This window comes from Bos indicus, chromosome 3, assembly GCF_029378745.1.
Source record: "Bos indicus isolate NIAB-ARS_2022 breed Sahiwal x Tharparkar chromosome 3, NIAB-ARS_B.indTharparkar_mat_pri_1.0, whole genome shotgun sequence".
Lineage (NCBI taxonomy): Eukaryota > Metazoa > Chordata > Mammalia > Artiodactyla > Bovidae > Bos > Bos indicus.
This window is the reverse complement of record NC_091762.1, coordinates 70602840-70616167: the sequence shown is the minus strand read 5'-3', so window position 1 is coordinate 70616167 and position 13328 is coordinate 70602840. Positions and strand designations below refer to the sequence as shown.

The window sequence follows — 13328 nt, the reverse complement described above, 5'->3', positions numbered from 1 at the left end:
TAGAGAAGACTCCTGAGAGTCCCTTGGACTGCAAGGAGATCCAATCAGCCCATCCTAAAGGAAATCAGTCCTGAATATTCATTGGAAGCACTGATGCTGACGCTGAAACTCCAATACTTTGGCCACCTGATGAGAAGAACTGACTCATTGGAAAAGACCCTGATGCTGGGAAAGATTGAATGCAGAAGGAGAAGGGGATGAAAGAGGATGAGATGGTTGGATGGCATCACTGACTCAATGGACATGAGTTTAAGCAAGCTCCAGGAGATGGTGAAGGACAGGGAAGCCAGGCATGCTGCAGTCCATGGAGTCACAAAGAGTGAGACAATCTGCGTGACTGAACAGCAACCGTACAGTTGTGCTCGTTTCACCTGCTAGTAAGAATATGCTCAAAATCCTTCAAGTTAGGCTTCAGCAGTATGTGAACCAGGAACTTTCCGATGTACAAGCTGGGTGTAGAAAAGGCAGAGGAAATGGAGATCAAATTGCCAACATCCGTTGGATTATAGAAAAATAGACAATTCCAGAAAAATATCTACTCTGCTTCATTGATTACACTAAATCCTTTTACTGTTTGGATCACAGCAATCTGTGGAAAAGTCTTAAATAGATGGGAATACCAGACCACATTACCTGTCTCCTGAGAAATCTGTATGCAGGATAAGAAGCAACACTTAGAACTGGACATGAAACAGTGGACTATTTCAAAATCCTAAAAGGAGTACATCAAGGCTATATATTGTCACCCTGCTTATTTCACTTATATGCATCATTTCATTGGACATGCTGGGCTGGAAGACTCACAAGCTGGAATAAAGATTTCTGGGAGAAATATCAACCACCTCAGTTATTTAGACATTACCACTCTAATGGCAAAAAAAAAAGAAGAAGAAGAGGAACCAAAGAAACTCTCGATGAGGGTTAAAGAGGAGAGTGGAAAAGCTGACTTGAAGCTCAACATTCAAAAAATGAAGATTGTGGCATCCTGTTCCAGCATTTCATAGAAAATAGATGGGGAAAAGTGGAAACAATGAGAGATTTTCTTTTCTTAGGCTCCAAAATCACTGCAGATGTGATTGTAGCCACAAAATTGAAAGATGCTTGCTCCTTTGAAGAAAACCTATGACAAACCTAGACAGCATACTAAAAAGCAGAGACATAACTTTGTCAACAAAGATCTGTATAGTCAAAGCTATGGTTTTTCCAGTAGCCATGTATAGATATGAGTGTTGGACCATGAAGAAGACTGAGCACGGAAGAACTGATGCTTTTGAATTGTGCTGGAGAAGACTCTTGAGAAGCCTGTGGCCGTCAAGGAGATCAAACCAGTCAATCCTAAAGCAAAGAAACCCTGAATATTAACTGGAAGGTCTGATGCTGAAGCTGAAGCTCTAGTACTTTGGCCACCTGATTCAAGGAACCAACCCATTACAAAAGACTCTGATGCTGAGAAAGATTGAGGGGAGGGGGGAGAGGGGAGACAGCAGATGAGATGGTTGGATGGCATCACCAACTCAGTGGACATGAGTTTGAGCAAACTCCAGGAAATAGTGAAGGTCAATGAAGCCTGGCGTGCTGCAGGTAATGAGGTCACAAAGACTCAGACACAACTTAGTGTCTAAACAACCACAATTCAATAAGTACTTGCTTATTAACTAATGTGATCTTTACGCTACCAAACTTGTGACTTTTTATTTTAAGTTTATTTGTTTAAAAAACGTTTATGAGTATAATCAAATGTGATAAGGAGTGTAAGCAGTGTGCCCAAAATAAGCACATGCTAAAAATGCTGTAGTTACAACTATCAGCATGATCCCTGTATCCTCAGACATCCTGCCCCTCATACCACGAGGAACAGGGCAGCCCAGTGATCAAATTGTTTATTTTGCTGTTGTTTAGTCACTTCAGCTGTGTCTGATTCTTTGCAACCCCATAGACTGTACCCCATCAGGCTCCTCTGTCTATGGGGTTTTCCAGGCAAGAATACTAGAATGGGTAGGCATTTCCTTCTCCAGGGGATCTTCCCAACCCAGGGATTGAACCTGTGTATACTGCATTGCAGATGGATTCTTTACTACTGAGCCATCAGGGAAGCCATTTCTTTTGCTTGAAGAGTAAAATTATGCTAAACTATCCCAATTCCAGTTACCTGGCATTATCATCCTTATTTTTAGTAACATAAATAATTTAGAAGAAATTTAAACACGCAAATGAATAAACAAAATATGCCCAAGGCTTCTCATGGACAGAGGAGCTTGGTGGATTACCATCCATAGGATTGCAGAGTCTGACACAGCTGAAGTGACTTAACAGGCCTGCACACACAACATCCAAAATTTTAAGCTGTTGCCTCAAGGACCGTGATTTTGAAACAGGTGAAGATTAAGTAGGGTTTCTGTCAGCCTTTTCTGGTGTTCAACTAGGGCAACTTCATTTATATATCTGTTATTTGTATTGAGAATATGCTGCTAACTATTTTGATAACCATAGTTCTACATTATTAATTTGAATTAAAATTAAATTAATGGATAGGATACTATACATATAATCATTTAATTCAATTGGTAATTCATGTTTAGCATGTTTTAATGATATCTATGGACTGTGACCCTCATTATCTTTTGATAGATTAAGGGACTGTGGTATAATAACACACCTAAATCCTTCAAGTAATCTAGTGGTACAGCATTTTTGATTCATTCTTCTTTTTGTCCTTGAACTTCCAGAGAGCTCCTGATACTGGAGAGTTTTTTATCATGACAGTGTCATTCTCACTGACTGTATTAATTGGTAATTTACAGTTAAAGATAACATTTCAGGGGGCTTTTCATTTTGACATCCTCTTACTTCTCTGTTCCCAGGTGGCACAGTGATAAAAAATCGGTCTGCCAATGCAAGAAACACAGGAAACATGGGTTCTATCCCTGGGTCAAGAAGATCCCCTGGAGAAGGAGATATTCTTGCCTAGAAAATCCACTCCAATATTCTTGCCTAGAAAATCCCATGAATAGAGGAGCCTGGCAGGCTACAGTCCAGTCCAGGAGGTCACAGAGAGTTGTCCTTGAAAAGGATAGCCTTGTTCTAGCTTGAATTCTAGTTTGGAAAGGAGACTTTGAAGACCTTTCTATGTTTTCCTCTCCAAGAGCTTAAAAAGTGCTTTAGCTGGCCTCATTTCACAGGCCTTAAAAACACTTTTTTTTCTAGGATACCAGCTAGAACATATTGACCAAGACATTTTCCATAGAGAGTCCTTTTCCTATATTCATGTCAGGTCCTCCCTTGAACTGCCCTTGTACCTAGAGTTCTGGCAAACTTGTTCCCTTGCTCTGACTCTGATATGCTCACAGATACCTTTTACTACTGCCTGTAACCAAATTTTGTTAGCAACTGAACTTCAAAGAGCTGAAAAACTTATCTTCAGCTAATGGGTCTTTGACAAGTTTAGAAGGTATATCTAAAGTAAAATACTTTGAATACTTTCAAAGTCAAAGATAAGATGATCACATTATATAAACATTCCTTTCAGATTAGTAAACTATAAAAATCAGAGTCACTAACCTGAGATGTCTGTTAACTTTTGGGGAGTTGTTTAACTTCTGGGGTAAACAAATGATGATTGTCATCCTCTTCCTTGAGAGACCATTCAGACTGAAAATAGTAAACGTTACTCAAAATCTACTTTTTATTTTTTTACAGTCACAATATTCTTCTCTATGAGGATGGGCATGCTGTGGTGGCAGATTTCGGAGGTGAGATTTCAATGAATAATGCATCCTCAGTGACATCAGTTTCTTTCTTCCTTCCTCATCGGTGGAGATATTATATGATAAACCTGAAAATGGTTATCACCCCGACAGCTATATTTCTCTAAATTATTCACATTTCAAGTTGTCATGGAGGGGTACTGGGAAGTTTTCAATTAGCAAGAGGGAGGTGACATGTGTGTGCCTGTGTCTGATTCATGTCGTTGTATGGCAGAAACCAACACAATATTGTAAAGCAATTATCCTCCAATTAAAAACAAATGAATTTTTAAATTTTTCAATTAATTTTAAAAGTATGTCATTTCTTTTCAGTTTTTCCTCTTTTATATCCTCAGCTAAAAAAATGGAAGTAAAAATTTAAATGAGACAGGTTTCCTTGGGGTTTCAAACTTTTGGCTATAATCTTTGACCTTGGTTTTAAAATATTTCCTTTGACATGAATTTGTTTTCTCTTTTCCCCAGAATCAAGATTTCTGCAGTCTCTGGATGAAGACAACATGACAAAACAACCTGGGGTTTGTTGCGGCTCACGTTCCCTATAATTATGAAACAATTAGAATGTGTAAACTCAGCATGAGAGAAAAGGAGATGAAAGCAGCTTTAACTGGAAGAAATGTCATTGTCCCAGAGGCAGGATAATGTTTTATGTTTTTATTTTTAGTAAGCCCCCAAAAGAACTATTTAAGGCTCTGTTAGAGAAATAGATTAGATATATATTTGAAAAATGTTACAGAAAAAGTAACAGAATTTGTTTCAAATCTAATTGAAAAGTACATGGCGGGCATGGATAATTGACTTTCATGTTTAGATCTCCTTATTAAGTGGTAGAGTTAAAATTTAATAGGTAACCATAAAATCCATAGTTTACCTGCATCTATTAACAATTTATAGTTTTCCATTTTAACATTGTAAGGCGATAGGTGATACAGTCAAGCATTAATGTTTAAGAAAAATATAAATTATAACTTCTGAAGCAAACATAAATTGTACTCAAAATGTCTGCATTTAGATTCATTATCTGCTTTTCCCTCTCACCTCCCCATGAAGGAGTATACATCTCTTTCTGACTTAGCTGTGTTATTTAATTACCCAAGCTTGGGCTAACTTCTGTTCCTTCCTTTTCCTGCTTCTGCTTACACACTGCTCAATCACTTTTTATGTTTGTTTCTATTTCTTTTCTTTTTTAGTGCATCCCAAACTTTCATTTACCACTGCCTCAGTTCAGGTCTTCCCCATCTCTTTTCTGGACCGTTGTTCTAGGCTTTTAATTCCAGTCCTCTCCTCCAGTTCATTCTTTGCAACATCAGCCAAGTGTTGTGTTCTGACAATTCACTTCTTCCTGTAAATCGTCAATGATGCTTAAAATGTTGTGTGTGTGTGTGTGTGTGCACATTCAGTCCTGTCTGACTCTGCGACCACATGGACTATGGTCCACTATGGTCCACTATAATCCACAGGCTCTTCTGTCCATGGAATTTTCCAGGCAAGAATATTGGAGTGGGTTGCCATTTCCTCCTCCAGGGAATCTTCCCGATCCAGGGATTAAACCCACTTCTCTTGCATCTCCTGCATTGGCAGGCAGATTCTTTACCTCTAGCACCACCTGGGAAGCATTAAAATGTTATAACACTCTCCCCCCAGTCTGAACCCAAGACTCTTCTGTGACTTCATTTTCCACTAAACATTTTCTAAAGTCCCCAATGATTCCTGCAACATACATACAAGCCATCTGGCTATTCCCCAAATATTTTATTCATTTTCACAGATTTATGACTCTCCCAGGGTCATATTCTCTGCCTAAAAAACCTTTCATTACATCCCACCTCGAGAAAGTCTAATTATCTTGCATGGCCAAGAAAAGTTTATCCATTTTAAGTACCTTCCGTCCTATAAACTGCCCCTTCCACCTCCTCCCCATACACTTTTCTGTCTGTGCTTTTGTAGCACTTTTTTCACACTGCTAGGTAGTACTCTTACTCGAAAAACATTTATGAAGGGTCTACAATGTGCCAACATCCGCTGGATCATGGAAAAAGCAAGAGAGTTCCAGAAAAACATCTATTTGTGCTTTATTGACTAGGCAAGAGCCTTTGAGTGTGTGGATCACAATCAACTGTGGGAAATTCTGAAAGAGATGGGAATACCAGACCCCCTGACCTGCCTCTTAAGAAACCTGTATGCAGGTCAGGATGCAACAGTTAGAACTGGACATGGAACAACAGACTGGTTCCAAATAGGAAAAGGACTACGTCAAGGCTGTATATTGTCACCCTGCTTATTTAACTTATGCAGAGTACATCATGAGAAACGCTGGACTGGAAGAAACACAAGCTGGAATCAAGATTGCCAGGAGAAATATCAATAACCTCAGATATGCAGATGACACCACCCTATGGCAGAAAGTGAAGAGGAACTCAAAAGCCTCTTGATGAAAGTGAAAGTGGAGAGTGAAAAAGTTGGCTTAAAGCTCAACATTCAGAAAACTAAGAGCATGGCATCTGGTCCCATTACTTCATGGGAAATAGATGGGGAAACAGTGTCAGACTTTATTTTTTGGGGCTCCAAAATCACTGCAGATGGTGATTGCAGCCATGAAATTAAAAGACGCTTACTCCTTGGAAGAAAAGTTATGTCCAACCTAGATAGCATATTCAAAAGCAGAGACATTACTTTGCCAACAAAGGTTCGTCTAGTCAAGGCTATGGTTTTTCCTGTGGTCATGTATGGATGTGAGAGTTGGACTGTGAAGAAGGCTGAGCGCTGAAGAATTGATGCTTTTGAACTGTGGTGTTGGAGAAGACTCTTGAGAGTCCCTTGGACTGCAAGGAGATCCAACCAGTCCATTCTGAAGGAGATCAGCCCTGGGATTTCTTTGGAAGGAATGATGCTAAAGCTGAAACTCCAGTACTTTGGCCGCCTCATGCGAAGAGTTGACTCATTGGAAAAGACTCTGATGCTGGGAGGGATTGAGGGCAGGAGGAGAAGGGGACAACAGAGGATGAGATGGCTGGATGGCATCACTGACTCGATGGACGTGAGTCTGAGTGAACTCCGGGAGTTGGTGATGGACAGGGAGGCCTGGCGTGCTGTGATTCATGGGGTCGCAAAGAGTCGGACAGGACTGAGTGACTGAACTGAACTGAACTGAACTGACAATGCGTCAGGCATTGTACAAATGGCCAAGAATACAAAATGTGAATAAAAGCTTGTCTTTGATCTCAAGTAGCTCATTTTGTAGTGGGAAAAACCATATGCAAGTAAGGGTGAAGGCAGTATGGACATTCAATGATAGAGATGTAGCAAAGCCTCATGGGAACTCAGGTAGAATGAACAGGAATAAATCAATTCAAACAGAATGAACACATATGCAAAGGCACAGGGGAGGCAGAAACACCAGCTTTCCTTGGGGACTTTCAATAGCTTGGCATTGCTGGCATGCACTGTGTGAGAAGACAAAGTGAGAGACAAGTCAAAGAGGAAGGCAGGAACCACATCATGGATTAAGGATTAAGCATGCTGGTTTCCCCAGTTAAATTTCATTCATTCAACAGACATTTATGGAATACCTACTAAGTGTCAGACATTTTCAAGGACCTGGGACTATTACCATGAACAAAGCAAAATTCTTGTGTTTATGGGGCTAATATTTTCATGGAAGAAGATAAACATTGAACAAATTAGTAAAACATATATCAGGTGGTGATAAGTGTTATGAAGAAAAAAACAAAGCAGAGAAGATGAATGAAAAGTGATAGGGGGTGTCATTTAGATGAGTGAAATAGAAAGATAGCCTTTGATAAGAGACCTATGTGGGAGTTATCCATAAGAGGAGAAGAGCAGTGTAGAAGACGGAACAGTAAGTGCAAAGGTCCTGCAGCAGGAGAGTCCTTTGTGTGTTCAAGGCCAGATTGACTGGAGTGGAGTAAGAAAGGAGAAGTATGGTAAGATATGAGAGAGGTGGAAGAGTGGGTCCTTTTATTGACAGGAAATACAGATCTTATCTGGCATCTTTGACATAGAGATAGCTAACACAATGGATGGACCTCAACCGTGGGTGCGCATTGAAATCACTTTGGAAACGTTTGTAAAAACATTCAACCTGAATCCAGCCCCCAGAAATTCTGATCTCCTTGTCCTAGGGCTCATCTTGAGTACATGTATCTTTTAAAAGTTGCCCCAGGAGATTCTGAAATGTAGCCAATGGAGACTCTGGTTAAATATTCATTCTTGTTGAATGAAATTGAATTGAATTTCCGCAAAGCAAGTAACATTCTTCTATCCTAGGAGTGGAGTCTTTAAGCACAGCCCTACTCAAGATTTATTTTGAAGGCTATTTTATTTCTTATTAGTTATGTGGCCTTGTATAAGTTTGCTAATTATTTCTATTACCCCCTGTTAAAAAAATGGGCATATTGTATGCTTACTCCTGCTGATGCAATGTTGTGACAAAACTCATAATCTGCTATATAATTGGAGGCTACTTGGAATGTGAAAGCTCATGTGGAAGGATTGCATATAAGCACCATAATCAAAATAAAGACATTCTTGGAAAGCTGCAATTATGCATGACTTCAAAATAATGTAGACACTTCAAAAGAATTATCAGCAGGCAGCACTGCACACAGAATATCACCAAGAGTAATAAGAGAATACTAGTTTCTTTCAGGGGAAATACAAAGACAGAAGGTATTTGGCGAAGTTCATTGATATGATTATGAAGCCACGAGATTTTAGAGCTAGAAGGACCTGCGTCCTGTGTTACCCTTGAGGAATCTCAGGTCCAAGAAGCATAGGAGACTTTCTCAGAACCACCCAAATAGTTGATAGTAGGCCCAGGACTAGAATTTTCCTTCCCTACTTCTAGTATTCTTTTTCCTAAACCACACATAAATCAAATTTATGCAGTTGCATCCCATAATGGAAACTTATATTTAAAAATGAAAAAATATACAATTGCAAATAAAAAGAATGTAAATGATACCATCAAAACATGAGGGTAGAACTTTGTACGGAGAAACTTGTCATGCTTTATGGGCTTGCTTTCAGGAATATTGCACAAACAGCATTTAGAAATAACACCACTGGGCAAACAAAGGAGATATGACAGACCTGATCCTGCCAGTGAGACACCTCCTTCACACGAATATTCTGGGCACTCCCCTGAGACCCTTTCTCTCCTCAGTCATCAGGGCACTGTTTATTGGTCTAATTTAGTGACTTCCTAAATTACAACCTGAAGCTCTAAAGGGGAGATGCTTCCCCCTAGAGTGCATGGTTCACACACAGGGAGGCATAGAGTTCTTGGATGAATCCATGGATGGGTATTCAGAAGTTTTCAAGGCTTCCAAGGGAAAGATACTCAGAGATAAGCAAAACAGTACCACTGCTGTGCTCACCATTTTACTTGGCAATTAATATTGTTGCAGTATATTTGGAAGAATTATGGATTTCATGATCTTCCAATGATTAAAAAAACGTCCTTTGAAAAACTAAAAGGCAGCAGTAAACACCATTTCTGTGTAAAGGAGCCAGTTTATTATTGCACACATTGAGGGCAGTATTGATGTTATTTTATGTTTACATTTTTGAGAACATAGAATACTTAACGAATCCTCGCTAAGAAGAACACTGTCCTACAGTAGAAGAACTAAACACTTGGTCAGTGACTTGTGGATGTTTCTTGACCTGCAGAACCTCCGCTGGATGGCTCCTGAGGTGTTCACACAGTGTACACGCTACACGATCAAAGCCGACGTCTTCAGCTATGCTCTGTGTCTGTGGGAGCTTCTCACTGGAGAAATTCCCTTTGCTCATCTCAAGCCAGGTAAGCCATGCTGCAGTTAAGGTTTCTCTGAGGGAATTCCCTGGTGGTCCAGCGGTCAGGATTGTATGCTTTCACTGCCGAGGGCCCTACTTGGAGAATTAAGATCCCACAAGCTGCAGGGTGCAGCCAGGAAAAAAGAAAAGTTCCTCTGATTTCCAGAGTTCTCTGCATTTTCACAAATTCAAGAAACATCGTTCCCCCAAAATGACAGTTCTTGGTGGACTGGCAAGGTGAGAAGTAAAGAAACGGTCTCAAGGTACGTGCCCAGTCCAGAAGGCTTAACGGCCCATAACTATATGATTTTGGACGTAGACACACAGAAGGGTAGGGTTTTTTTATTAAAGTTTAAGGTTTTGATTTATCTGTTGTTAATAAAAACAAGCAGATGACGAGGCCATGTGGAATGTGGGTACAAATCATGTAAATAATGCCATATTTACTTTTTGAGATTTGATTTAGAAGTGCCTTTTTGGTGTTCATATAAGGGTGAGCTGAAATTAGCAACACATAAAAATTATCTATCAGGTCTGCTTTCAGCTTCTCACCTTATACAAAGGAGAATGGCTTTTTCTAATTTTGTATTAAATACATATAGATGTATTTGAAAACTGGGACTTTGCGAGTGAGCCTATAATTTTGTTGTTGATTATATTTGATAATATACATTATACTCTGTGTAACTGCAGAAGATGGAAGTAGGGAATCTAATCACAGGGGAAAATGTACAAATATTTGAAGTAAATTTGATTTGCATTTCTCTCCATTTTATTTGCTCTGCTCTTTTTGTCTGGTCACACTGTTTACTTACTTGTATTCACCATGAGTCTAAAAACCCCTTGACTTTGCATCCCCAAAACTTACCATGATTCAAAAGTAGTTTTCAAATTAAATCATAAATAAATTTTATAATGAACTATAGTGTAAGCTCTTTAAGTGGTCACCCTATCAGAATATATCAGAAGTGAAATTAAAGTTACTCACTTGCATCCAAACTCTTTGCAACCCCATGGACTGCAGCCTGCCAGGCTCCTCTGTCCATGGGGATTCTCCAGGCAAGAATACTGGAGTGGGTTGCCATGCCCTCCCCCAGAGGATCTTCCCAACCCAGGGATCAAACCCAGGTCTCCCTTATTGCAGGCAGATTCTTTACTGTCTGAGCCACCAGGGAAGCACAAATACGTCAGAAGGATCAAGTCAAAAGGGATGTTAGGGAAAGACATACCTTACAAATGTGGATATTCACAGAAGTTCAAAGTCTTAACCAGGATCACAATATTTATTAGTACTCATGTGCAGAGCAATAGCCATATCTCATACTGTCTTCAAGATATTTTCCTCCTAATAACCATATGGTCTTTAATTACACTCTGCATACTGTCTAACCAAGAACTTTTCACAAATGATATGCTCTGTACATAATTGTCCTAACCTTTCTCTATATGCTTTCAGAGTTTTAAATGATGGGATCGGGCCCTTATTATAGTGTGGATAAGAGGACTCTATTTTGAACTGGACAAGAATTGCTGTTTATTTCTTGTTCTGATCTGTTATCATCTCTCTACCTCTTAGAATATGATTTCTGGTAAGATTTATGAGTATATTAAAAAACCCACTGTAATTCTAGACATATTGTAGTATTTTTATCAGAGCTTCCCTTGTTCTTCCTTTGTGCTTCTCTTGGGCTTCTCTTGTGGCTCAACTGGTAAAGTATCTGCCTGCAATGTGGGAGACCTGAGTTTGATCTTGGGGTTGGGAAGATCCCCTGGAGAAGAGAAAGCCTACCTACTCCAGTATTCTGGCCTAGAGAATTCCATAGACTATATAGTTCATAGGGTCGCAAAGAGTCTGACATAACTGAGCAACTTTCACTTCACATGTCTCCCTTCTCATCTCCTGTATCAATCAGTTCACTTCTTCCTGTGCATTTTACATCATCTTCCACCATCCTAGCTCAAGCCACCATCTTCATCATTTAAATTATTGCAATTGTCATTTAAAAAAATTATGTTTAATTTATATAGTATAAATTGAGATATAACTTATATCTCAACTTATACTATAAGTTATAGTATAGTAAATGTTACCATTTTAGGCTAATAATTCAAGGAGTTTTAACAACTATATACAGCTATATAATCACAACAACAATCATGATAAACAGGAGTTTCAATACTTCAAAAGTTCCCCCATGCCTCTTTGGAATCAATTCACCTTTCATACCTCCAGCCCCTAGCAACCACTGATCTGAATTATGTCCCTGTAAGTTTGCCTTTTCCAGATGGCAAATAAATGGAGTCATGTTAGTACATTTATCAGTTATTTATTCTTTCACATTCCTGTGTAATATTCCATTGTGTTGATGTGTGTGTATGTATGTGTGATCCAGACAGTCACAGGCTTCAGAACAGTCAATGAAACAGAAGTAGATATTTTTTCTGGAATTCCCTTACATTCTCTATGATGCAACGAATGTAGGTAATTTGATCTCTGGTTTCTCTACCTTTTCTAAACCCAGCTTATACATCTGAAAATTTTCAGTACATGTACTATTGAAGCCTAGCTTGAAGGATTTTGAGCATTACCTTACTAGCATGCAAAATGAGTGCAGTTGCCCAGTAGTTTGAACATTCTTTGCATTGCCATTCTTTGGTATTGGAATGACCCTGTGATCACTCCCGAATTTTCCAAATATGCTGGCATATTGAGTGCAGTACTTTAAAAGCATCATCCTTTAGGATTTGAAATAACTCAGCTGGAATTCTATCACCTCTACTAGCTTTGTTTGTAGTAATGCTTCCTATGGCCCTCTTGACTTCACACTCCAGGATGTCTGGCTCTAGGTGAGTGACCACACCATCGTGGTTATCTAGGTCATTAAGCCCTTTTTTGTACAGTTCTTCTCTGTATTCTTGCCACCTCTTCATAATGTCTTCTACTTCTGTTAGGTCCTTACTGTTTCTGTCCTTTATCAAGCCCATCCTCACATGAAAATTTCCCTTGATATCTCCAATTTTCTTGAAGACATCTCTGGTCTTTCCCATTCTATTGTTTTTCCCTACTTCTTTGCATTTTTCATTGAAAAAAAAGCCTTCTTATCTCTCCTTGCTATTCTCTGCAACTCTGCATTCAGTTGAGTATATCTTTCCCTTTCTCCCTTGCTTTTCGCTTCTTTCTTTCCTCAGCTATTTGAGAGCCTCCTCAGACAACCACTTTGCCTTCTTGAATTTCTTTCTCTTTGGGATGATTTTGGTCACTGACTCCTATACAATGTTATGAATCTCTGTCCATAGTTGTTCAGGCACTCTGTCTATCAGATCTAATCCCTTGAATCTATTTAACACTTCCACTGTGTAATCTTAAGGGATTTGATTTAGGTCATACCTGAATGGTACAATGGTTTCCCTACTTTCTTCAAATTTGTAATAAGGAGCTCAGGATCTGAGCCACAGTTTCAGCTGCAGGTCTTGTTTTTGCTGACTGTATAGAGCTTCTTCATCTTCAGCTGCAAAGAATATAATCAATCTGATTTCAGTATGGACCATTTGGTGAGAAATGCCCAGCTGGATGAATAACAAGCTGGAATCAAGATTGCTGGGAGGAGTATCAATAACTTCAGATACACAGATGATACCACCCTAATGGTAGAAAGTGAAGAGGGACTGAAGAGCCTCTTGCTGAAGGTGAAAGAGGACAATGAATAAGCTGACTTAAAACTCAGCATTCAAAAAACTAAGATCATG

At 39.2% G+C, this 13328-nt stretch overlaps 1 protein-coding gene across 1 annotated transcript in view; it reads left to right on the top strand.

Annotated features, from left to right (window-relative positions):
- LOC139180308 (serine/threonine-protein kinase TNNI3K-like) overlaps positions 1-11045 on the top strand; it is a 97262-nt gene extending 86217 nt beyond the window's left edge. The window contains exons 4-7 of the mRNA XM_070781795.1: positions 3697-3749; positions 4227-4279; positions 9456-9588; positions 11038-11045. Of these exons, the coding sequence (XP_070637896.1) occupies positions 3697-3749; positions 4227-4279; positions 9456-9588; positions 11038-11045 (247 nt within the window). The remainder of the gene's footprint in view (positions 1-3696; positions 3750-4226; positions 4280-9455; positions 9589-11037) is intronic.
- Positions 11046-13328: the final 2283 nt, after the last annotated feature.